The sequence below is a fragment of the Mustela nivalis genome (assembly GCF_964662115.1).
Source record: "Mustela nivalis genome assembly, chromosome: 7".
NCBI classification, from domain to species: Eukaryota; Metazoa; Chordata; class Mammalia; order Carnivora; family Mustelidae; genus Mustela; species Mustela nivalis.
In genome coordinates this window covers 23,979,230-24,005,230 of record NC_139026.1, presented here as the reverse complement: position 1 = coordinate 24,005,230, position 26,001 = coordinate 23,979,230, and the positions used below count along the sequence as shown (strand labels likewise).

The 26,001-nt window shown below is 38.2% G+C and overlaps 1 protein-coding gene across 2 annotated transcripts in view; it reads right to left on the bottom strand.

The window, feature by feature from the left end:
- Positions 1-38: 38 nt before the first annotated feature.
- The window catches only part of CCDC38 (coiled-coil domain containing 38), a 48,821-nt gene continuing 22,858 nt past the window's right edge, over positions 39-26,001 (bottom strand). The window contains exons 9-17 of one of the 2 annotated variants that reach the window (XM_082739300.1): positions 24,756-24,845; positions 24,014-24,065; positions 21,481-21,550; positions 12,681-12,832; positions 11,270-11,405; positions 6,954-7,139; positions 5,755-5,960; positions 3,707-3,800; positions 39-1,045 (exon numbers count right to left, since the gene is read on the bottom strand). In XM_082739300.1, the coding sequence (XP_082595426.1) occupies positions 932-1,045; positions 3,707-3,800; positions 5,755-5,960; positions 6,954-7,139; positions 11,270-11,405; positions 12,681-12,832; positions 21,481-21,550; positions 24,014-24,065; positions 24,756-24,845 (1,100 nt within the window). In that variant the 3' untranslated portion in view covers positions 39-931. The remainder of the gene's footprint in view (positions 1,046-3,706; positions 3,801-5,754; positions 5,961-6,953; positions 7,140-11,269; positions 11,406-12,680; positions 12,833-21,480; positions 21,551-24,013; positions 24,066-24,755; positions 24,846-26,001) is intronic. The other variant, XM_082739301.1, reaches the window with a different exon arrangement.

The window sequence follows — 26,001 nt, the reverse complement described above, 5'->3', positions numbered from 1 at the left end:
CTTCATTCAAATTGGTTTTCTTTTGTAAGCTCAGTACTCTCTTTTTTTCTACAGGGAAAATTATTTTGCTTCATAAACATTTATGAAGGTGAATTTCAGTCCTTTTCTTGTAATTATATATTAACTGAGACCTTTTAAAAACAACTCTTTTAAAGTTATTTTTAAACAACTTTTGACATGCATAAAGTTAATATTTTCTTAGAATTAATATATACTGTTTTATTTTACATAGTCAACAAATTACATGTTAATTCTGTCAGTATAATCTAAGTAATGTACATGTTATAGCTAAAATTGAAACATCACCTGAAAATTAAAATGATTGTGGATATAGAGCACAGTAGAAACTGTGAATTGATATTTAGGCTAAAAGCATATGGTTTGTTCACTTGCAAGAATTAAGTGTTCTGAACAGAACTCCTTAATGTGAATTAAAAACCAGGCTCACAGTTAAATTCTGAGTATATACTAGTGGTTTTCATTTATGTTTTAGACTCCTCAAAACCATTTAGAATCATACATTGTTAAAATGTATTTTCCACAGTGATAAAATATATACTATGAACTGTGGACTGTTAAAAACAAATTAGACCATTTAAAGTCCCCAGTTGTCCGAGAATGCCATTGTTGCACTTTAGCGGTCATTCACCACATAGTTACACCTGTAAGGTAGACTTTGGATGTGTATCCAACTGGGACAACTGAAGGATAAAAATGTTCAGCTGTATGGAATTTTACTTAGTATATGATAATAAAAGCCTTCAACAAAGGAAAATAACTCTCATTCCCAATCCTATAACCACTAGAATAAGTGTGGTCATCCTCAAATTGGTTAGGCCAGCATATGGGGCAGAATATTGCCATTAATGGAAACCAAAATCTACAAAATATGCCTAAAATATTCTGGTAATAAATGTCTTACTGCTTCTATTCAAGTGAAAAAATATTCATCCTCTAGTGATTTTGTTCTTGTATCCTTGACTAAAAGTAGTTCATGTTTGTTAGCAGATGGAGGTTTTGAGCGATAGACAAGTCGTCTTCCCAGCTGAAACAAAAGAAAAATACTTAATATTTTTTAGCATAACTATTTTCTGTTGAACCATCAGTAAAATAATAACATTAACATGATTTTTCCAAGGAATAACAAGACTCAAAATAGTAAATAATCACAGTTACATAGGGATTGATGATCTAATGGGCGTCCAGCATGCTAGGTAGGGTTAAGTAACAGATAAAGGACCATAGCATGCAGGAGACAGAGCAGTTAGGTTTTATGGGAAAGTCAGGAGATTTAGTTAGTATCAAAAAGCCTATGTTTCAGATGTGGTCGACCTAGAAAAGCACCACGTTTGAGGCCAACATTTCATTTCTCAGTGCCATAGCAAAATTTCTCCTCCATTGGTTAGGATAGATCATTTTCCTCTGCAAACACCAGTTGACTGGCATTTAAAAATTCTGTTAGACAAAAACTTGAGAAAACCATGTATATCTTCAATACTAGTAATCCTGTTGGCCCTTAGATGTGTTCCCACCAGGAGAGGCTTAGGGAAAGCCCTTGATTTGTACCTATTCATTCTCTGGGGCATATGCTCAAGTTTATTATACTAATTATTTTTCTTCTTTAGTCCTCCCCCCCTCCTTTATGTATTTATTTGGTTTTGCTTCTATATCTGAATTTGTGTAAAAGAAATGGATGAGAAAGTTACTCTGTTGAAAATGAGATTTTTTTTAAAAAAGATTTTATTTATTTGAGAGACAGAGAGAATGCACACAAGCAGGGGGGAGGGCAGAGGGAGAGGCAAGCTCCCTACTGAGCAGGGAGCCCAGTGTGGGACTCTGTCCCGGGACCCTGAGATCATGACCAGAGCTGAAGGCAGACGGTTAATGACTGAGCCACCCAGGCGTCCCCAAAAATGAGATTTGATGGAATATCTCCACTGTGTCTCAAAAGGGTCAGTCTCACTATGTGAGACTGTACCCTGCATTGCAGAATTTGACATTCTTGGCCTTTGAGAACTAACAGTAGCAGTCCTCCCCATCATTTTATTAACAGAAATGTTCTTTGGGACTGGAATCCTCAAATTTCTTTCTTAATGTCAGATTTTGTTATTTTCTCTCAATGATCTTTTGGTAATCTTTGTTATTAATACTGTCTGAGAACTTTGCCAATGATCAAGTGCCCTGACTGATAAGAACTTTTGTTAGAGGTCTTTGTACATTGTCAGCTGATCATTTTTCTTCCCATTTTAGTTTTCACTCTTATTTTTAGAATGCTAATTCAATAAGCATTTATTGAATCACCTCTGTGTGCCAGGCACTGGGGACACAAAGGTCATAAGAACTCACTCATGGTCTAGAAGGAAAGCTGGATCTATTAAAAATACATTTCGGGACACCTGGGTGGCTCAGTTGGTTAAGCAGCTGCCTTCGGCTCAGGTCATGATCCCAGCATCCTGGGATCGAGTCCCACATCGGGCTCCTTGCTCTGCAGGGAGCCTGCTTCTCCCTCTGCCTCTGCCTCTGCCTGCCATTCTGTCTGCCTATGCTCGCTCTCTCCCTCTCTCTCTCTGATAAATAAAAAAAAATCTTTAAAAAAAATACATTTCAATTTGGTGAACTTAGTGAATAGTAGTATGTTTACATGGAAGAGTGATGAATGGTTAATTTGCCTTTGGGAGAAAGAGGACAAGTCAGGTCTTCATAGGAAGAGCTGAACTAGAGAAGCCAGACCCTTTTTAAGTTGACATGCGATTTAAATGAAATTAAGATAATTAACACCTTTGGACATGTATATTAACAGTTACTGTATTTCAGAAACTTCTTCAAGTACTTACCTCAAAAGTTGGTTATGAGGCACACAATAAGCATTCACCATAGTTTAGCTATTACTGTGGTAAGAATCAATGTCCGTAGTAGCTTTGTAGACTAAAAAATCAGCTTCCCCAAGTATATTTCAGACCCTAACCCAGAGGAGAGTGGCATATGGAAACACAAGGCCCTCCATACCCAGTGGGAAGTCATGGACCCCATGTACTCAGTGACTGCCTAATCCCATGCTTCTTATTGGTTAGGTAATCTTGCAATATGAAGAACTTTGACTTCTGGTGCTGAACCTGCTGCTAAATCTAAAGCGACTCTGGGTAAATCATTTTAACATCAACTATTAATCTCATTATTTTTCACAAAGTGAGGATTAGAAGACCCTCCCAATTATATGCAGTTCTCTGGATTTGCTGTCTCCATTGTTGATTGAAAGTAGCAGGGTTCATGGCTATTACATGTAAGAAGGAGAAGATATACATAAATACATAGAATATTTCCAGAAGGATGCAGATGAAACTTTAAGATGTTGCATCCAGGGAGGGGAAAAGGATGACTTATTTCCACTAAATCTTATTGTATTTTTTGATCTTTGAGCCGTATGCTTGTTATTACCTATTCAAATAATTAAAAAAAAAAAAAATTATCGGGCTTCATGAACCAGGAGCTAAAGAACAGAGGAGAGGGGAAGAAAGTGAGACTAAAAAAAAAGTGAGTCTAATGGAGAACCGTAGACCCAGAAATTTGAATTATCCTCAAAGTAACAAGGAATCAGGGAGAGACCAATCAAAGCTGGATAAATTACATGAATTAGGTATTTTGTTTTTATACCACAGAAGCACTCACATATTGATAGAGCTGGACCTATTGGTAACAAAACACAAACCTTTTTCTTCGGTTGTGCTACTGCTCTTTCCAGAGCAGCTCTTAGCCTTTCCTCCTGGTGTTTTTGTTTTTCTTTCATTTTCTCTTCACGTAACCTGTCAAAAAAGGAAGACATTCTTGTAACTATAAATCACAGAAAGTAAAAAAAAGACCTGTATTATTTTTGGGTAATAGACTACCTAAATATTATAAAATCTCCCTAAAAGCTCACATAATTCACCTTCACCCATGCTATGACATTTGAATATTCCAGTGAAATCTCAGCAACAGATCCCATTTGTGTTAAAATGGGAGAAAACTGCTTGTCACCATTTTGAAGAATTAAAATCTACCCAGATCTTGGTCTAGAACAAGCACCTCAGCAAAGCCTTCTTGTTACCCCACTTACATTTTAGCACTTTAAAGTTAATGTGTACAAGGCCTCTTGAATTAACACCCAGACCCCCCATTAGCCTTTTTAGTATAGTGTACAGAAAAGTGCACAAACCACAGTGTATACAGTTCAATGAGTTACCACAAAAGTGTACTTTTCCAGTTAATCTTTCTCAATGGTATCCTGAAATTAAGACCAAGAAATGCATTTTTTCTTGTTCTCTTCAGGGTTGTTGTGAGGATAAAATTAAATGAAATGACCCATGTTAACTGTCCAGGTGAATGCCTGGTGCAGAACAGACCCTCAATAAGTGATAGCTGTTTTATAGATTTACACAGTTAAAAGCATGACATTTACTGAACATTTTTTATGCAAAATTAGGTGTTATGTACTTGGGAAAAACAAAATTCTCTTTTTGATAAGAAGGATAAACAATCAGAACTAGGTTCATACATCACAACTGAAAATAAGTTGCAATTACAATTCAGTGAGAATATATTTCTGACTGCAGAAAAGATGCAAGTGCTGTTAATGTAATTGGTCATAGGTCATCTTACAGAAGGAGGCATTTTTTGTAAAAAAATTTTTGCTTTATATTTAATAAAATCCCATCAGGATCACCTTAATATATTCTGGACTTTGTTCTGATATGGGAAAAACAATATCCCCCATATACCAACCAGTAAGCAATACAAAATATCTAACATTAATGCTTAAGATTTGAATACTTACTATGTGCCAAGCACAAACCCTATGAGATAAGTGCCATTATTACTGCCATTTTACAGATAAACTGAGACTTATGAGAGGTTATTTACCCTGCCTAAGGTCACAGAAGTTGTAAATGGCAGAACCTGCATTGAAGCCAAGCAGGTCAGCCATAGTGCTAGTCTGCCTCTTTGTTTGTTATTATTGTTATGACAGGAACAATAGTCCACCTATAAGCATTCTCTACATGCTACATTATACTAGGGATCATGTATTTATAATTATTGCCTCAAAGGTAGTTATCCTTATTTAACTCGATATAGAAGTTTATAAATCAGTACATTCTCCTGGAAAGGCCGGTAGGCAAGGATGTGGGTATGTCGGGGTGAGGAGAGGGTGCTGTTCCAGGGTTGATAATTCTCATGAAGCTGTCTTGAGGAATGAATGAGTAAATGTGTAGATGCTGTGTGTAAGTGTTGCTAGTTATGCACTAAGAAAAACCCTCATTGCATGGCTCTTGACTTTCAAACAATTCTTTTATAAAGTCTTGCAGTGAAGGGCTCCTAATTCTACACTTTGGACCCTCCACTACAAGTACAAGAGATACCTCTTCAAAAAATAAAAGTAGTGAATACTCATTCTGAAAATCCTTTTTTTTTTTTTTTTTTTTTTCAAACTAAAATGACCCTTTATCCATCTCAAACTAGATCAGTTGCCCCAGTGAACTCTTCTTCACAATGCTCATTATTGGTAATGACACATTATTTCATAAGAATATTTGACAAGTGTGTCTTCCACATTAAGTAGTCTCTCTGAGAAGGGCATGTCTGGGTTTGGGTCTACTGCATCTTTATCGTGATCCTCGCCATGTAATAGGGGCTTGCTCAGTGTTGTGGAATCCCAGCAAAGATCGTTTCTCATCTCATTAAGTTGGTCACTACACTTCTATCATAAGACATTGACTGTACTTTTGCCGCCGTTCTTTCTGTTTTATCCTCTCAATTGCCTCCACATTTTCTTTGGGCATGGATTCAATGAGATCACTCAGTTCTACCAGGCGAGACTCTACTTTTACCAGCTTTTGAACTGGGTTGAGGCTGCCAACATCAGCATCTCCAATGCAGACTCTGTATACTTGATTAATTTTTTTACTAAGAGAGTCTATCAGTTTTTCCTGAGATTGAAAAGAAAAAGGGAACAGAAAACATAACATCTCATCACCATTTTCTTGTTCATTCAATAAATGTAAAATTCCATTTTACTATCTTAACAATGAAAAGGCTCTTATATGCTACTGCATACTTCCTTTTTAAAAGAAAAACTTTAATGGGGGTTCCTGGGTGGCTCAGTCAGTTAAGGGCCTGACTTCGGCCCAGGCCATGATCTCAGAGTCCTGAGATTGAGCCCACGTGCCGCAGGGCAGGCTCCCTGCTCAACAGGAAGTCTGCTTGTCTCTCTCCTCCCTCTGCCCCTTCCCCCACTCATGTTCTCTCTCGCTCTAATAAATAATCTTTAAATAACTTCAATATAACATAGAACGGTGAGAAAATACAGCAGCAATATAATTTATAGTCAGAATTATCCTGTAGTAACATCTTGGACTATTTTCTGTTAAAGATATTGCAGTCTAGGTATAAAAAGCAATTTTAGTATGACAGTATCTTTTTGCTTGAGAGTTTTTGTGTATCTGATTCTGTGAGCATTCAGGTAGAGGCAACGTATATATACATTTTAAATCCTTTTTGTTTTTTGCCAAGCTAGTGCATTTCCTTGCAACACAGCGGATGAGCTTTGGTGTTTTGTTTTGTTTTCTTTTGCACTTACTATTCATTGCTGAAACTACAGTCATCCTGTGTGAAAGCTATTTGCATACTTGCCTTATTTCCCCTTCTAGACTGTAAGCACCCGGAGGGTAGGAGTTATTTCTTATGTTTACATTTATACCTAAAGCAGCACCTTGTTCATAACTATGCACTTAATAAATGTTTGCTGAATAAATGACTGAATGCATTCTCAGAGGAAAAAAAAAAAAGTTACAAGCAAACAGATTGCCAGGCTGACCTACAAAGTCTTTCAAGGAGTTTAATTTTCACTCTTGCCATTGCAAAGCTGTTGCAGTATTCTGATCTAAGCAGACGCTTGGGCCAAACCTTGCTGATCCCTGTACCTGGCCACTGCGCCGTCTTAACTGTTGGTAGATAAGCTCGAGCTGGTAGGTAACGTGTTTCGGGACCAAAAAACTCTCAGCCTCTTTCTCCACCGTGAATTTGGCATTCGCAGTTAAGAGGATCTCAATAAACTGCTGGGCAAAGTAAATCGTTCTCCAGGTAGCCTCCTGCCCCAATTCCTGCTTCTGCTCAAGAAGATGAGAATCATCATGAAGCCAACAACAAATAACACTCGAGACAGATGTGGCTCCAGGAGCCATGAGAAACCCCTCCTGGAATCACAGTCTCCTTACAGAGCCACCAACACTTAATTACAAGTCAAGACCTGTTACTAATAGTTTACTTCCAACAGCTTTTCTTTCCCACTTCCTGGTTTAACCACCTTTCTGATGGTACTGTTTACCACTAAGCACCCCCTTTCTTCTTTGACACTTATGTGTTTCCTGTTTATATATAAAACATGCTCCTTTTTATATGTCTGATAAAAACTTTGTTTACTGGAATTAAAATTCAAAACTTTAAAAAAATGGTCCTTTTAGAAAACTGGGAGAAGCACAAAGTAATATTATTAAAAGAAAAAGGCAAAAGGCCTGTTTGCCATAAAACTCTTTTATGCTCTCCCTTTCTACATAACATTTATTATATTTCCTATTTATTTCAGTGTATTCCTTTTAGAAAACTTTAGAAATACAGAAAACTATAAAAGGAAAATAAAAGCAACCTACCCATCATGGAGAAGTGTGTATTGGGTATGTAAAAACAATTTTGCTGCAGTGGGAGTACTATTTTTAAAAATATTTTGAACCCTGGTTCTGAGAAAAAAGCAACTTTAATAAGAATGGTTAGTAGTTAATGAAAATTTCTGAAGGAGAGCTCTTGAACACTAAAGAGCTTAAACTTGAACTTAAAAGAGTTTTAGAGTTTTAGGAGTAGATTCAGATGTCTTTCCAGAATGCCCTTTTTTTTTTTTAAAGTTCTTGTGAAACAGGAAAGGAAAAGACAAAGATGTTTTCTTAAGATAACAAGGTAAGAACAGCAGAAAAAATAGGATCAGGGAATGAGGTTAAGGAATAAATACTCATGTATGAGAAAGATTGAGGGCGTAGCCCAACAGAGCAAAAGGCGAAGGAAAAAGGGAGCTCATAGTACAGGCCTTCTGATGACAGAGGAGTGAAAAGTGTCCAATCTCCGGAGCTGCCACTAGATGGCAGATGCAGCCCAGATTCCCTCAAAGGAGGGCCTGCCCGGGAGGCTGCAAAAGATGGGAGGCGCTCTCCCGCTTGGAGAGAGAGGTAGAGTGGGCCGAAATTGTAGGAGACCGGAAGCTGGGAGGAGTAAGGACTGGATGCCTTCCAACAGTGAATGGGAAGTGATCTGACCAGAGTGATGTTTAGGAGTGATTATATCAAATTTGGATAGGCGCAGGAGCTGTCTCTGTCATTTTAAGTTTTTGTAGTTCAAGCCTGTGTGCTGACTGCAAATAACTCCCAATTGAGCTAGATCAGCTCCCTGTTTGAAAGGAAGAAAGAAGAGATTAATACATCCTGCAGATTGTGCAGTAGCTTACATTCCATTTCATGTTCAATGAAAATATAACTGCTACACCAAATAACGTGGATGAATCTCACAAATACAATTTTGAGAAAGAGAAGCCAGACATACTACATGATTCCATTTAAATAAAGTTCAAAACATGAAAGCTAATGGATGGTAAGAGAAGTCAGGATTGTGACCAGTAGGATTGTGAGGGATAGCAGAGACAGGAAAGGGGGCGCGAGGGAGGCTTCTGAGGTGTGTTATAGTGATCTATTCCCTAATCCAGGGTGGAGGGGTGTTACATGAGTATATTCACTGTGAGGAAATTTCCTAAGAGATAATTTATAATTACCTTATAATTTATGTGCTTTTCAATATTACATTATATTTGAATTTTAAATTTTATTTTAAAATATTAAGGATGCCTGGGGTGGCTCTATTGGTTAAAGTGCCGGTCTTCATTAAGTGTCTCCAGGTCAAGATCCTGGAGTCCCAGGATCAGAGTCCTACATCCAGATCCTGGCTCAGCAGGAAGTCCACTTCTCCCTCTGACCCTCCTCATCTCATGCTTCTCTCTCTCTCTCTCAGATAAATAAAATCTTAAAAAAAAAAAAAGTAAAATATCGAATCAAAAATGTTTTTAGGGATTAAGTAGTTAGGAGTGTGGAAGTTTAGAATGAATAAAATACTGATTTTATCATTACAAATCCAAAGTATGATGATTTATGAATATCAAAATTAGATAAAACTGTTTACTCATAAAGAATTATGTTTTGCCCATCTGAAAGAATGGGAGTGATTCTAAGAATATTTTTCCCCTGTCAACTTTCCTGCTCTGTACCCCCTTTTCCACACTAGCATTTCACATCTCTAGGACACACTATGAATTATTAGGCCTATTTCCCCAGACTGTGCAATACTTGAATACCAAAATTATACTTGTGACCCAAATTTATCTTTTAAAAAGTGATTTTCAGATCAATTCTACCTATTGTGTTTAGGGATCCAATTGCCTTGACATTTAAGAGTATTGAAAATGTTACTGTTTTATATAGCTCTCCTAAACTTGGGTGAAGGGGGTTTGGTTGGGGGAGGGTGAAACATCGCTGATATTTATCTGACATTTTTTTGTGTCAGTCAGCTTCAGAATTATTTAAAACAATTGAAGGGTGGAAGCACCCCAAACGTTCATCAGCAGAGAAATGGATAAACAGAATGTGGAATGTAAATACAGTAGAATATTATTCAGCCCTAAAAGCAATTAAATTCTGACGCATGCTACAGCATGGATGAACCTTGAAAACATGATGCTAAGTGAAAGAAGCCAGGCACAAAAGGACAACTATTGTATGATTCCATTTATGTGAAATATCTAAAAATAGGCAAATTTATAGAGACAGAAAGTAGGATAAAAATTTCCAGAGGCCAGGAAGATTGTTTAATGGATACAGAGTTTCTATTTGGGATAATGAAAAATTCTGTAAATAGATGGTGGTGATGGTTACCCAACACTGCATATATACCTAATGTCCCTTAACTGTACACTTAGAATGGTTAAATGGTAAATTCTGTTACATATATTTTACCACACACAAGGTTTAGAAAAAGCCAACACTGAAGAACTGAAACGTGACTGTCATCACACTTTGTACTCTAGCAGTGCATGACCCCTTTCCCTCCTAACTCAGGATACTTACTCTACCACCCTAGGAAATGTGTGTGTGTGAACCAGTCATAAACCCGAGTTTATGTAAAATGAGTTTATGTAAAACGAGTCATGTAACCTTACCCATCCTATGGTTAGGGAGGACAGTCTTCTGAGTGAATTCCCCCAAATCTACTTTTGTTTGAAAATCAAGTTCATAACCACAAATGTTTTATTAGCCTCACAGATGAGATTTGAATTTTAATTTCATTTGAGATGTTTTTCATAGTTTATCATTGTATTCTGTTTTTGTTTCTCAGATTTTAAAAAAATTTACTTTAATTTTTATTTATTTATTTATTTATTTATTTATTTATTTATTTATTTTCAGCATAACAGTATTCATTGTTTTTGCACCACACCCAGTGCTCCATGCAATCCGTGCCCTCTCCAATACCCACCACCTGGTTCATTTGAGATTTTTTACAAGGAAATCAATGCTAGTGGGAATTTGTTGTGGGTCTAGAAACTAATCATTCATTCAACAAACATTTATTGAGCACCTACTTTATAGGGACACTTAACATATCTAACTAGGAAGACTCATACAGTCCCTGCCCTGAAGGGATTTGCACCCAGCTGGGAGAGATGTGCAGGTAAATAGTACATAAATGTGTGTCACAGGGGCTCCAATAATGGATCTACATATGCAAGAGAAGCCAAAATCTGTTAGAGGCTCAGTGCTGGGCATATACTCCATTCAGTTTTGATTCAGTGCTTCCCCTGTTAATTATTTGCTCTTCAAATTACTATCAAAATGGTCATAAGCAATGAACTACTTCATGTATATACGCTCTAAAAGAAATGTATCTATAGGGGGGAAAGGTCGTATCAGATCTTGTAATAATTAGAGCAACATTTTAAGAGAGTCCCATTGCCAATTTGAATGCTTTCTACTCTGTAAATTGATTATTGCATACTGATATGATAATCCCAAACTGGTTTTCTGCCCCTGTCATCAGCCTAGGATTTGTGGTGTGCTTTAACTCCCCACTCCAATGCTTAGTGGACAGGGAATGCACATTATTATTAATATGAGCCAAAATAAAATTACCATAGGCAAAGAAGGATTACCTGAGTGTCTGACTGAAATTCTCCAAAACTAAATAGCCTGGACCTTAATTCCAGTTCTGCTGCTTTTTCCTCTTCTCTCTCACAGCTAGCCTTAAGCATTTCCTTGTGCTTCAGAAGAAACTCTATGTTGCTATTTCTATGGCAAAAGAAGAAAGAGACCCTTGTCTGTAATTTCTGGTTTAGAAATAAATCATCAGTCAGGACTTTCAACACTTTCCATATCATGTATCAACATCCTATGTCTAGCAAGCCAAACACAAGTTCGTAGTTTAAGACTTCGTCAAATTACATGCAACTTTTCAGGTAAAATGAGAATAGTAAATGCATAAATACTGCCTTTAACTTCCACCAGGAAGCATTTTCTTCCTGTGGTTCCTCTGAAACCCTCCAAATAACAGCAGAGATGATGTGTCAGAAGCCGAGTTGTGATGTGATCTAGAGATAGATTCTGTTCTGACCGTGCTATTCCTGCCCAACCTACCACATCGTCCCCAAAACTCATATATGTCAGGGTGAGAGCACCATATGTGGTAAGGATTGGGAGAGAGGAGACAAGGGTGAAAAGGATACACTAGTGGTAATGGGGTGGCTATAAAATCATGATTTGTAGGGTCTTAACTTTTGAGTAAGTTAATTTGTTCCAAAGTTCAGCGTAGTTTCACCCACTGTTTGAAAAGACTGCCATCTTTTGCCCCAGAAAACTTCCTAAAGAGGCTTTACACATTTTTATAATGGGTAGATAAACACATTTAGTCTCTGCAATTCGAAGCTATTTGCCAGTAGCTTCCAATATTCCTTCCAATTATATAAAATTTTACGGAAGTGGCTTTGTGAGTCATCAAATCCAGCCTCCTTCCCCTGACAGAAATCCCTTTTATGAGAGGCCAGCTCTCTCTCCATACGTACATTATAAAATGCTATAATATTTGAGGCACATAACTTTGTTGAGAGTCATACCAGGGAAAAATGCATAGATTAGGATTATCATCCAAAGCCTGATTTGATTCATTGGATGGTAGAGTGAAAACTGCCCCAAACAAAACCTAATGAGTTGTGGGATCACTGTGCTGTATGCCTGAAACTAATGTAACACGTGTGTCAACTCTATTTCAATAAGAAAAAAATTAAGACAGTACCTTTTAATTCTTTATAATCTTTCAAACTACCTTTTATTTTTGCTAGTTAGGAAGATAATTTTGACAAGTAAAAGGAAGTAGAGACTAAAATGAAAGTCTATTCTGTGTAAATATAACTTCTACATTTTATACCCTACAATTTAAGTTACTATTAATAAAAATCCCACCCTAAATCCAGAGAGACCCTGAGGAAGGTTCACTTAGGAATAAGAAGGAATCTGTCTCAGGTTATAGTCTGCTTAATGGAATAAATCTACTTGTTCTTAATAACTTACATTTTATCCTGTATAAGTTTTTCTCTTTTATTTACATCTTCAAGATTTTCATCTACATCTTGGGAATATTGTACCAAAGTTAGATTCTGCTCTTCCAGCTCTGTGAGGACTTGAAGTAACTCTTCTGGTTCTTTGAAGTAAAGCTCTGGCTCCTAATCAGTCAGTAATGAATATAATTCACTTAAAAATATGCTACTTAGACTTATCTAGAAAAATACAGTGAGGAAAAGGAATGCCATTCTGATTATGAGGGAGGTAGGCAGAGAAGGGCAAAAGAGCCTATCTCCATGACAGCTGGACTTCAGGAAGAGGACATTTAGGGTGCTGGGGGAGATGCAAGGCAATATAGAAGGAAAAAAGGAAGATAAGGAAAACAGAAGAAGGGATGGAGAAGAGTAGGCCAAGGCAGGAAGAAGGGGAAAATGGGTCAAGGGAAAGGCAGGAAAGGGAATAGAAGAAAGAAAAAGGAGGCTAAGTGAAGGTCATTTTCTCCCTCCATTTTATTTTATATTTTCCCAAAACTTAATAAATATACATATTACTTTAAGTTTAATTTTTAAAAAGATGGCATAGGTATTTCACACCATGTTCATCATATTTACTATAGCAAAGAGGTGGAAGCAACCTAAAGGTCCATTAATGGATGAACGGATAAAGAAAACATAGTATTGCCATACAATGGGATATTATTCAGCCTTAAAAAACAAGGAAATCCTAGCACATGCTACCACATGGGTGAATCTGGAGGACATTAGGTTCTGTGAAAAAAGCCAAGTTACAGAGAGACAAAACTGCATGATTCCACTTTTATGAGGTATCTAAAGTAATCAAACTCTTAGAAAGTAGAACCGTGGTTGCCTGAGCTACAGGGAGGGAGAATAGAGAGGTTCAGTGGGTTCAGGTCTCTGTTTTGCAAGATGAAAAAGTTCTAGAGATCTGTTGCACAAAAATGTGCATATAGTTAACACTATACTGTACATTTAAATATAAAAATGGTTAGGACGATAAATTCTGTTACTTTTTTTTAACCACAATTTTGAAAAAAGATCACTTGTATAAGATGTGTTATATGTAATAAGGGATGGCGTTTTGAAGTGTTTTTTTGTTTGTTTGTTTCTTGTGAGTGTCTGTGGTTATATTCAGGATGGGGTTAGCTCCAAGTCAGTCTAGTAAAATAAAGGGCTGTTTTGTGGAAAGTAGATTTGTCTTACAGTACAGCTACACAGCATATATCAAGTGCCATTAAAATGATAAGCAGTCAGAAAGTGACTATTTTGTGCTCTGCAGGAAGACTGTAGAGAATATATATATCTCCTAAATTATTACTTCTTATAAACATTTTTCATTAGATGACAAAGATGAACTATAGATGCAACTGGGAAACAGCATCAAAATTGTCCCTACTAAAAAGTTGTGGAATATTTGGAATAGGAAATTTTAATTTTTAAAAAATATTTTATTTCATTTTCTTTTCTTTTATTAATTATTTTTATTAACATATAATGTATTATTTGCCCCAGGGGTATGAGTCTATGAATCATCGGGCTTAAACACTTCACAGCACTCACCATTTCACATACCCTCCCCAATGTCCATAACCCAACCACCCTCTCCATACCCCCCTCCCCACAGCAGCCCTCAATTTGTTTTGTGAGATTAAGAGACTCTTAGGGTTTTTCTCTTTCCTGATACCATCTTGTTTCATTTTTTCCTTCCCTACCCCCTAGACCCCCCACTCTGCCTCTCAAATTCCTCATATCAGAGAGATCCTATAATAATTGTCTTTCTCTGATTGACTTATTTTGCTCAGCATAATACCCTCTAGTTCCACCCATGTCCTTGCAAATGGCAAGATTTCATTTCTTTTGATGGCTGCATAGCATTCCATTGTGTGTGTGTGTGTGTGTGTGTGTGTGTGTGTGTGTGTGTGTGTGTGACATCTTCTTTATCCATTCATCTGTTGATGGACATCTAGGTTCTTTCCATAGTTTGGCTATTGCAGACATTGTTGCTATAAACATTCCGGTGCCCATGCTCCTTCAAATCACTACATTTGTATCTTTAGGGTAAATACCCAGTAGTGCGATTGCTGGGTCATAGGGTACCCCTATTTTCAACTTTTTGAGGAACCTCCATACTGTTTTCCAGAGTGGCTGCACCAGCTTACATTCCCACCAACAGTGTAGAGGGGTTCCCCTTTCTCTGCATCCTCTCCAACGTCTGTCATTTCCTGACTTGTTAGTTTTAGCCATTCTGACTGGTGTGAGATGGTATCTCATTGTGGTTTTAATTTGTATTTTCCTGATGCTGAGTGATGTTGAGCATTTTTTCATATGTCTGTTGGCCATCTGGATGTCTCCTTTGCAGAAATGTCTGTTCATGTCCTCTGCCCATTTCTTGATTGGATTATTTGTTCTTTGGGTGTTGAGTTTGATAAGTTCTTTATAGATTTTGGATACTAGCCCTTTATCTGATATGTCGTTTGTGAATATCTTCTCCTATTCTGTCAGTTGTCTTTTGGTTTGTGACTGTATCCTTGGTGTGCAAAAGCTTTTGATCTTGATGAGGTCGCAGTAGTCCATTTTTGCCCTTGCTTCCCTTACCTTTGGCGATGATTCTAGGAGGAAGTTGCTGTGCCTGAGGTCAAGGAGGTTGCTGCCTGTGTTCTCCTCAAGGATTTGATGGATTCCTGTCCCACATTGAAGTCTTTCATCCATTTTGAGTCTATTTTTGTGTGTGGTGTAAGGAAATGGTCTGGTTTCATTTTTCTGCATGAGGCTGTCCAATTTTCCCAACACTATTTGTTGAAGAGACTGTCTTTTTTCCCTTAGACATTCTTTCCTGCTTTGTTGAAGATTAGTTGACCATAGAGTTGAGGGTCTATTTCTGGATCTGTGTGTCTATTTTTGTGCCACTACCATACTGTCTTGATGATGACAGCTTTGTAATAGAGCTTTGAAGTCTGGATTGTGATGCCACCAACTTTGGCTTTCTCTTTCAACACTCCTCTGGCTATTCGGGGTCTTTTCTGGTTCCATATAAATTTTAGGGTTATTTGTCCCATTTCTTTGAAAAAAAAATTGTTGGTATTTTGACAGGTATTGCATTAAATGTATAGATTGCTTTAGGTAGCATAGACATTTTCACAATATTTGTTCTTCCAATCTATGAACATGGAAAGCTTTTCCATTTCTTTGTGTCTTCCTCAATTTCTTATGAGTACTTTATAGTTTTCTGAGTACAGATTCTTTGCCTCCTTTGTTAGGTTTATTCCTAGGTATCTTATGGTTTGGGGTGCAATTTTAAGTGGGGGTGTCTCCTTAATATCTCCTTATTCTGTCTTGCTGTTGGTGTATAGAAATGCAACTGGTTTCTGTGCATTGGTTTTATATCCTGACACTTTACTGAATTCCTTTATGAGTTCTAGCAGTTTTGGAGTGTAGTCTTTTGGGTTTTCCACATAAAGTATCATATCATCTGCAAAGAGTGAGAGTTTGCCTTCTTCTTTGCTGATTCAGATGCCTATAATTTCTTTTTGTTGTCTGATTGCTGAGGCTAGAACGTCTAGTACTATGTTGAATAGCAGTGGTGCTAGTGGACATCCCTGCCTTGTTCCTGATCTTAGCAGAAAAGCTCTCAGTTTTTCCCCATCAAGAATGATATTCACTGTGGGTTTTTCATAGATGGTTTTGATGATATTGAGGAATGTACCCTCTATTCCTACACCTTTAAGAGTTTTGATCAAGAAAGGATGCTGTAATTTGTCAAATGCTTTTTCAGCATCTACTGAGAATATCATATGGTTCTTGTTTGTTCTTTTATTAATGTATTGTATCACATTGATTGATTTGCAGATGTTGAACCAACCTTGCAGCCCAGGAATAAATCCCACTTGGTTGTGGTGAATAATCCTTTTAATGTACTATCGGATCCTATTGGCTAGTATTTTGGTGAGAATTTTCACATCCGTGTTCATCAAGGATATTGGTCTATAATTCTCTTTTTGGATGGGGTCTTTGTCTGGTTTGGGGATCAAGGTAATGCTGGCCTCATAAAATGAGTTTGGAAGTTTTCCTTCCATTTTTATTTTTTGGAACCGTTTCAAGAGAATAGATATTAATTCTTCTTTAACTATTTGGTAGAATTCCCCTGGGAAGCTGTCTGTCCCTGGGCTTTTTTTGGGGGGAGGTTTTTGATGACTGCTTCACTCTCCTTACTGGTTATGGGTCTGTTCAGGTTTTCTATTTCTTCCTGATTCAGTGTTGGTAGTTTATATGTCTCTAAGAATGCATCCATTTCTTCCAGATTGTCAAATTTGCTGGTGTATAGTTGCTCATAATATGTTCTTATAATTGCTTGTATTTCTTTGGTGTTGGTTGTGATCTCTCCTCTTTCATTCATGATTTTATTTATTTGGGTCCTTTCTCTTTTCTTTTTGATAAGTCTGGCCAGGGGGTTATCAATCTTATTAATTCTTTCAAGCAACCAGCTCCTAGTTTTGTTGATTTGTTATACTGTTGGGTTTGTTTGTTTGTTTCTATTTCATTGACTTCTTTTCTGATCTTTATTATTTTTCTTCTGCTGCTGGGTTTAGGCTTTCTTTGCTGTTCTTTCTCCAGCTCTTTTAGGTGTAGGGTTAGGTTGTGTACTTGAGAACTTTCTTGTTTCTTGCGAAAGGCTTGTATGGCTATATGCTTTCCTCTCAGGACCACCTTTGCTGTGTCCCATAAATTTTGAACAGTTGTGTTTTTATTATCATTTATTTCCATGAGTTTTTTCAATTCTTCTTTAATTTCCTGGTTGACCCATTCATTCTTTAGTAGGATGCTCTTTAGCCTCCATGTATTTGAGTTCTTTCCAACTTTCCTCTTGTGCTTGAGTTCTAGCTTCAGAGCATTGTCGTCTGAAAATATTCAGGGAATGATCCCAATCTTTTGGTACTGGTTGAGACCTGCTTTGTGACCCAGGATGTGATCTATTCTGGAGAATGTTCTGTGTGCATTAGAGAAGAATGTGTATTCTGTTGCTTTGGGATGGAATGTTCTGTTTATATCTGTGATGTCCATCTGGTCCAGTGTGTCATTTAAGGCCTTTATTTCCTTGTTGATTTTTGCTTGCATGATCTGTCCATTTCAGTGAGCCGGGGGTGCTAAAGTCCCCTACTATTATTTTATTATTGTCAATGTGTTTCTTTGATTTTGTAATTAATTGGTTTATATAGTTGGCTACTAGCATGTTAGGGGCATGCAAATTAAATTGTTAAATCTTGTTGGACAGACCCTTTGAGTCTTGACCCTTGAGTCCTTCCTCATCTCTTATTATAGTCTTTGGCTTAAAATCGAATTTATCTGATGTAAGGATTGCCCACCCAGTTTTCTTTTGATGTCCATTAGCATGGTAAATAGTTTTCCACACCCTCACTTTAAATCTGGAGGTGTCTTTGGGTCTAAAATGAGTTTCTTGTAGACAGCATATGGATGGGTTTTGTTTTTTATCCATTCTGATACCCTCTGTCATTTGATTGGAACACTTAGCCCATTTACATTCAGGGTAACTATTGAAAGACATGAATGTAGTGCCATTGTATTGCCTGTAAGGTGACTGTTACTGTATATTGTCTCTGTTCCTTTCTGGGCCATTTTTAGGCTCTCTCATTGCTTAGAGGACCACTTTCAATATTTTCTGTAGGGCTGGTTTGGTGTTTGCAAATTCTTTTAGTTTTTGTTTGTTCTGGAGGCTTTTTATCTCTCATTCTATTTTCAATAATAGCCTAGCTGGATATAGTATTCTTGGCTGCATATTTTCCTCCTTTAGTGCTCTGAATATATCATGCCAGTTCTTTCTGGCCTGCCAGGTCTCTGTAGAGAAGTCTGCTGCCAATCTAATATTTCTACCATTGTATGTTACAGACTTCTTGTCCCAAGCTGCTTTCAGGATTTTCTCTTTGTCGCTAAGATGATGGGGTGTGGACCCATTTTTATTGATTTTGAGGGGGGTTCTCTGTCCCTCTTGGATTTTGATGCTTGTTCCCTTTGCCATATTAAGGAATTTCTCTATTATAATTTGTTCCAGTATACCTTCTGCCCCCCTCTCTCTCTTTCTTCTTCTCTGGAACCCCAATTATTCTAATATTGTTTTGTCTTATGGTGTCACTTATCTCTCGAATTCTCTCCTTTTGTTCCAATATTTGTTTGTCGCTCTTTTGCTCAGCTTCTTTATTCCCCATCATTTGGTCTTCTATATCACTAATTCTCTCTTCTGCCTCATTTATCCTAGCAATAAGAGCCTCCATTCTTGTCTGTGCCTCATTAATACCTTTTTTATTTCAGCTTGGTTAGATTTTAGTTCTTTTATTTCTCCAGAAAGGGGTTTTATTTCTCCAGGCAGGGTTTCTCTTATATCTTCCATGCCTTTCTCGAGCCCAACTAGCACCTTGAGAATCATCATTCTGAACTCTAGATCTGACATATTATCAATATCTGTACTGATTAGGTCCATAGCCGTCAGTACTGCCTCTTGTTCTTTTTTTTGGTGAGTTTTTCTGCCTTGTCATTTTATCCAGATAAGAATATATGTACAAGAGAATAAAATACTAACAGGGTGGCAAAGATCCCAGAAAAATGTACGCTAACCAAATCAGAAGAGACCCCAAACTGAGGGGAGAAGAAAGGAGGTAAAAAGAAAAAAAAAAAAAAAAAAATATATATATATATATATATATATATATTAGACTGATAAATAGAACAGAGCTACCCACTTTAGGAGTTTTTAGGAGTATTTTGGTCTCTTAGAAGAAACTACCTCCCCAAATTTTAAAGAAAGTAAACCTTATATATATACAAAAATAAGAGTAAACATAATGAAGGGATAGAATATGACTGTAAAGATGAAAATTTTTAAAACGTTCTAAAAAAAAAAAAATTGATAAGATAAGTTGGTTGGAAAAAGAAAGAAGAAAAAAAAGTGGGGGCGAGAATGTGCTCAGGCTGGAGACTAGAACAAAGCCTGTACTAGATTTAGGGTATATTTTGATCTATTAGAAGAAGTTATATCCCAAAATTTTTTAGAAAAAGAAAAACCCTATATGTATACAAAAAATAAGGTTAAATACAACGAAGGATAAAATATGACTATAATAATGAAGGTTTAAAAAGATTCTTTAGAAAGGATTGTTAAGATAAACTAGTTAAAAAACGTTAAAAGAGAAAGAGGAAAATTTTTAAAAAATAGAAAACGAAAAAAATAAAATTAAAAAAATTTAATTTTACTTTGCAAGACTAAAGGATCATGGGGAGAAAGCCTTGAATTTCATGCATTGCTTTCCCCTAGCTCTGGAGTTCTGCTGTTCTCCTTGATCAGTTAGCTTGTTATTGGCTGGATGTTCTTGTTGATCTTCTGGGGGAGAGGCCTGTTGCAGTGATTCTCAAATGTCTTTGCCTGAGGCAGAATTGCACCACCCTTGCCAGGGGCCGGGCTAAGAAATCTGCTCAAAGAGTTCTCTCTTGGGAGCTTTTGTTCCCTGAACGTTTTTCGTAGAGCTCTGGAAAACGGGAATGAAAATGGCAGCCTCCCAATCTCCAGCCGGGAGGAGCTGAGAGCTTGGGTCTCCACTCCTCAGTGCATCTTCAGAGAAAAGGGGTCAATCACTCCCATCTTCCTGGTCTCCGGCTCTGCTCTGGGTTCACCCAGCCTGTGATCGAGCGTTTCTATCTCTGATGCACAGCCCCGTTTGGAGTCTCCGACCCCAGCAGATTCCTGTCTCCAGAGGAGGAAGGTGAGTCTTCCCAGACCTGCCACTTGTGGGGTCCCTGCTCGAAGAACAGTGGTCCAACTGTGCTGCAGATCACAGTTTAAGGTAATTCCGAGCTGAGAGCTCACTCCTCTACTCTGTCTCTGTAGTCGGCTTCCCCCACTCCAATTCCTGGGAGCTCTGCCACACTCCAACACCCCCGATCTTTCAGTGACCCTGCAGGTCCTGAGACTACACTGCCCTGCGAGGGCTTACCGCCTCCCTTACCCCTCCCCCACTTAGCCTCTGGAGCGATGTCCCTCAGTGGAGCAGACTTCTAAAAGTTCGGATTTTGTGATCCACTGCTCTGCTGCTTGCCAGGATCTGGCCCTGCCCCCCACTGTCTATTTTCCCATCACCCAGGATTCACTTCTCCGCACATCCTACCTTTCAGAAAGTGGCCAATTTTCTGTTCCTAGAATTGCTACTTATCTTCTCTTAGATCTCCTGTTGAATTTGTAGGTGTTTGGAATGGTTTGATAACATCTAGCTGAACTCCTGCGACCTGATGTCATTTCAGTCTGCTACTCCTTCACCATCTTAGATTTTATTTATTTATTTGACATAGAGAGACACAGCAAGAGAAAGAACACAAGCAAGGGGAGAGGGAGAAGCAGACTTCCCACTGAGCAGGGAGCTCGATGTGGGGCTCAGTCCCAGGACCCTGGGATCATGACCTGAGCTGAAGGTAGACAATAACAGAGCCAGCCAGGAGCCCCTAGGAAATTTTAATTTTAAAAGAAAAAAATGAGCTCTAGGGACCCCTGGGTGGCTCAGTTGGTTGGACGACTGCCTTCGGCTCAGGTCATGATCCCAGAGTCCCGAGATCAAGTCCTGTATCGGGCTCCCAGCTCCACGGGGACTGCTTCTCTCTCTGACCTCTTCACTCATGTTCTCTCTCACTGTCTCTCTCTCAAATAAATAAAATCTTTAAAAAAGAAAAAGAAAAAAATGAGCTCTTATTCTCGTCACCAAACACAGTATTTAAATTAAAAAAGATAATCTTGTTACCAGATCATAGTCCATATCATTCTCTAAAAATAATTCCGAGCTGTCTTCTGAACTGATGCTCTCAGTGTGGCTGTAAAAGAAAAAACGTCTGATTTCTGAGCCACTTTCAGTCAACAGATTTGCTTCATTTCTAAATTGTCTTTGGAACCTAACTATAATGTAGTCCTTTTCAGTAGCCTTTTTAGCCTTTTAGGAAACCACTGTTTGCAGGAATCAGTGGATCCCATACATATGCAAAAGAAAATCAGATTCTATCCAGACAGGGGTGACATATCTGAACAAGTGAGACCACAAGGAAGGGCCAAACCATATGGTACCAATTATTTGAGGTGCATTTATAAGAAATCTTTTTAAAGAAACACATGACAACCTACATTGCTGCATCTGTTTTGTTTCTTTTAATGCAGTCTTCTTGACAAACTAAACATGTGCTCTAGTGCTCAAAACAAAGCTTGTTCCCAGAGTAACACAGTATTTTTCTTTTGAAGAGTGGACTTTACTCTTAAAAATATCTTTTTTAAATATCTTCTGATCAGGCTGAGGAATGTTGGTTGGGGGGACAGGAGATGAGGTACACTCTTAAAGAATAATTATGTGGTTTGCATAGAGGCTTTGGAAAAATCCTTTAAGAAGGATAAATTGAAAATGATTGGAAAATTAAAGAGGCAGAGACTAGAGAGAGTAAGGTGGCTGTTGGTGTGATCTAGGTAATGAACATGTTCAAGTAGAAGGTAGTGATGAAGGGAAGAGTGAGTGAATGAGCTGGAGATGGGAGGAAAATCTAGAGATCCATGAAAGAATGAAATCCTGGGAACCATGAGTAGAAAGACCTACCGGAGCCAAAAAAGAAGGGACAGAGATGACTCCAACATTTGTAGTCTGTGAATCTGGAATAATGGAAGTCATCCTAATAAGATGGAAAACAGTTAAAGGATGAGCTAAGAAAAAAATTAATATTTGCTTTGTTTGTGTTGAGTGTGAGGGAACAAAATGGAGCTGCCCTTTAAGGCATGGAAAATAAAGTGTGGGAACATGGAGAAAGATATATACGATACGATAATATGGTATAGACACACTACATATTAACTATCCACTCACTGAATGACATCCAGATTGTTTCCAATTTGGGGCTATAAAGAATAAAATCGCTATAAATATCTTTGTGCAACTTGTTGTGTGCACATCATTTCCATTTCTCTCATTGACTCTGTAACAACCCTTACACTGTCAAAAATCTGCATCTAACTTTTGACTCCCCCAAAACTTAACCACTAATAGCCAACTGCTGACCTGAATCCTTACCAATAACAGTTAACATATTTTGTAGGTTATATGTATTACATACTATATTCATACAACAAAGTAGGCTAAATAAAAGAAAATGTCAAGAAGATCATAAGGAAAATACATTTACAGTATTATACTATGTTTATCAAAAAAATCCACATATAAGGGAAAGTGCATAGTTCAAACCCATATTGTGCAAGGGTTTAACTGTGATACTACTCAGCAATATAAAGGAGCCAACTCCTGATAGACCCAACAGCTTGGATGAACCTTCAGAGAATGAATGGTCTGTAAAACATCCATTCCCAAAAGATTATGTACTGTATGATTCCATTTATGTAACAGTTTTGAAATGGTAAAAATCAAAGCGATAGAGAACAGATTAGTGATTCCAGGACTTAAGGAGAGGAAGAGAGAGGGAAGTGGATATACTACAAAGGGGCAACATGAAGAATCCTTGTGATGATGTTCTGTATTTATTTGTACCTCGACTGTACCAATGCCAATATCCTGATTGTGATATTGTACTGCAGTTTTGCAAGATGTTACCATTGGGGGAAACTGGATAAAGGGTACATGGATCTCTCCGTATTATTTCTTGCAACTGTATGTGAATCTACAACTATCTCAAAAAAAATTAATTAATAAAAGCAAAGTAAAACAGTGACTCTTAAGTGCCACAGAAGTGGAGTGACCTCAGGGTCCCTGGAATTTAGAGTACAATGTCTGTGTTGACTTTTGTCATGTGTGATTGTCATGGATACTGTGTTGCTGGCCCAGATCCTCTCCTGGGGGCCAGTGTACCCATCCTGGTCATCAATATGTTTTCTTAAATAGCCAGGGTTGAGAACTAGCAGTTTATTAAATAATGAGTGCTAACGAGTCAACAATCGTGTAAGGGGCAAAACAAAAAAGTTTTGTGATCCAATTGCAGCAGTTTTGAATGATGTGGTAAAACTACAAATGCAGGAGTCACCAGAGTAGCTTATCTTAGCTCTCTGAGAGAGCCAGGCCCAGGATGCAGAGGGCAGGTGGTTTCTGCAAACAGCAGTGACAGGCACTCATCAAAGAATGCGCGGGGGCCTGTGGGAACTCAGCCACCTCAGGAGCACCCGGAAATGGCAGCCACCACCTCCCGTATCTGTTAGGACGGGTATTTGTAGGTGGTCTCTTATGTTGAAGAAAGGCTAAAAGGGATATTTTCTGAAAAACATTTCCAAGAGAGTTAATGAAGTAAGTCCTGTACCTTGATACAGATGATTTCTTACTCTCTGGAATGGACTTCTTATGTGGTTTTCCTATTCATAATGTCCAGCCAAAGTCCATGTCATTGGTGATGGTGGAGATGAAAAGAAATAACATAGAATTAGAAATGAGTCCTAGTTATTTGGTGCAAGATATTCATTTTTTCTGCATGGATATGCCCATTCTTTTTATTAGAATGATAATAATAGAATGCCTGAGCTAATAGATGCCTGAGCTTATTTATTCTAATGAAATTGGATTCCAGGCCTAAAAAAAAAAATCAAAGGTAGTGGTGGGGTGGGGTGGCGGTGCGGGGTACGTACTATCAAAAACATGATATAACTATCGATAGTCCCAAATCAGGGGCATAATTCGGGAAATATAAATCATGGTTCTTTTTTTTCTTCAACCTAACCAGGTATATTTCATATATAATCACAGATTTTTAAAAAGGCAAAAAATAAAAATGATGAACACTTCAGTTGTTACATTTTGTGGAGGGGGTGTCTTGTGCTGGTTCTCTGCCCCTGACTTCTGTGCCTGTTGTGTCCTTTCATTCCCCCCACCCCCGGAGTCTTGTAATCATGTCAGAGAGAAAGAAATGGAACGCCTCCGTCCCAGGGATTCTGGGACCAAACACCATTTGTTTGCCAGGTTAGCTCAGAGGTCCTGGATTTCCAATTTGAGATGGGCACCTTCCTGGTTTTACTTTTGTGAATGAGGTCCCAAATCTCTGGTATTACCTTGGCGATCTCTTTCCACATAATAGTCATCTGAAAATGATATCTTCCTGGGATCCTCAGTACTGCCATCTGTTTTCGTTGTATTTAATTCTAGAAATGAAAAAAGCAGTGGGGGGGGGGAGAAAAAAAGGGAAAACATTTCTGAGAGGTTTGTCTCATGATACAAGGACAGAAGTATAGGATGGGAGCATTGTAACAAGCAAGTGTATGCTGCTGAAGGCAAGGGCAGAATGGCAGAATGGAGGGGAACTGACCTGCAGGGCACAAGGAGGTCCCTGTTTCCTGCCTCACTCAACAGCCTGATAACTTCTATAATCCCTGCGTCAGCCATTCACTCCTCTAGACTGAGGGGCTCATTGCTTTCTAAGTATCCTCTAGTTAAAAGACAAGTCTAGGAGCACCGAAGTTTAAGCTGCTAAATGCAATTACTTCCTGATTTTCCTTTCTATAGGTTTTCTCTCTCGTCAAACTGTGTTGAGTTTAACCAAGTGCCATCACTGTGCTCAATACTCTGTACACATGATTTAACTTAATAACAGCAAAGTGAGCTGTGACAGCCACCGCTGCTGTGCTGGGAAGTCTTTAACCATCAGCTCTCTGGAAGAGTTCTCCCTGGTTTGTCGTTTACTCGCTTCTGTGGGGTAAATGCTCTTACCCAGGAGTCTCAGGATCAGCCCTCAGCTGAAGACTCCGGAGAGAACTCTCTGTGTAGCTCTCTCCTCTCCAGGACTCTGCTCTGGGAACTCCAGCCTCCCTATATATATCCTTAGCTCTGTCTCTGCAATTCATGGGGACTGCTGGGCTCCTCCTTCCTCTGCTACATCCTGGAAATGCTCCCCAGGCACTATGCTGAGACCATCATTTGGCTTATCTCATTTGTCTCTCCTCTCTCAAGGATATCTCTGCTTCTCTCCTTGATGCCTGGTGCCTGAAACCTTCATATATTTTTCACATTTTTTTTTTAAGCAGGAGGATAAGTCTGGTCCATGTCACCCCAGTGTTGCTTTGATTTGTATTCTGATCACTTATTCGATTCTTACCTATAATAGATCTATTTTGGTCCATCGAGCTGACTTCCTAATACAAGTACCATGGGGTGTTAATTTCTGAGACTCTGTGATAACATATTATATAATACTTTAAAAGATTAGTAACACCAGGGCATCTAGGTTGCTCAGTGTGTGAGCAACTGACTCTTGATTTCGGCTCCGGTCATGGTCTCAGGGTCCTGAGATGGAGCCCCACG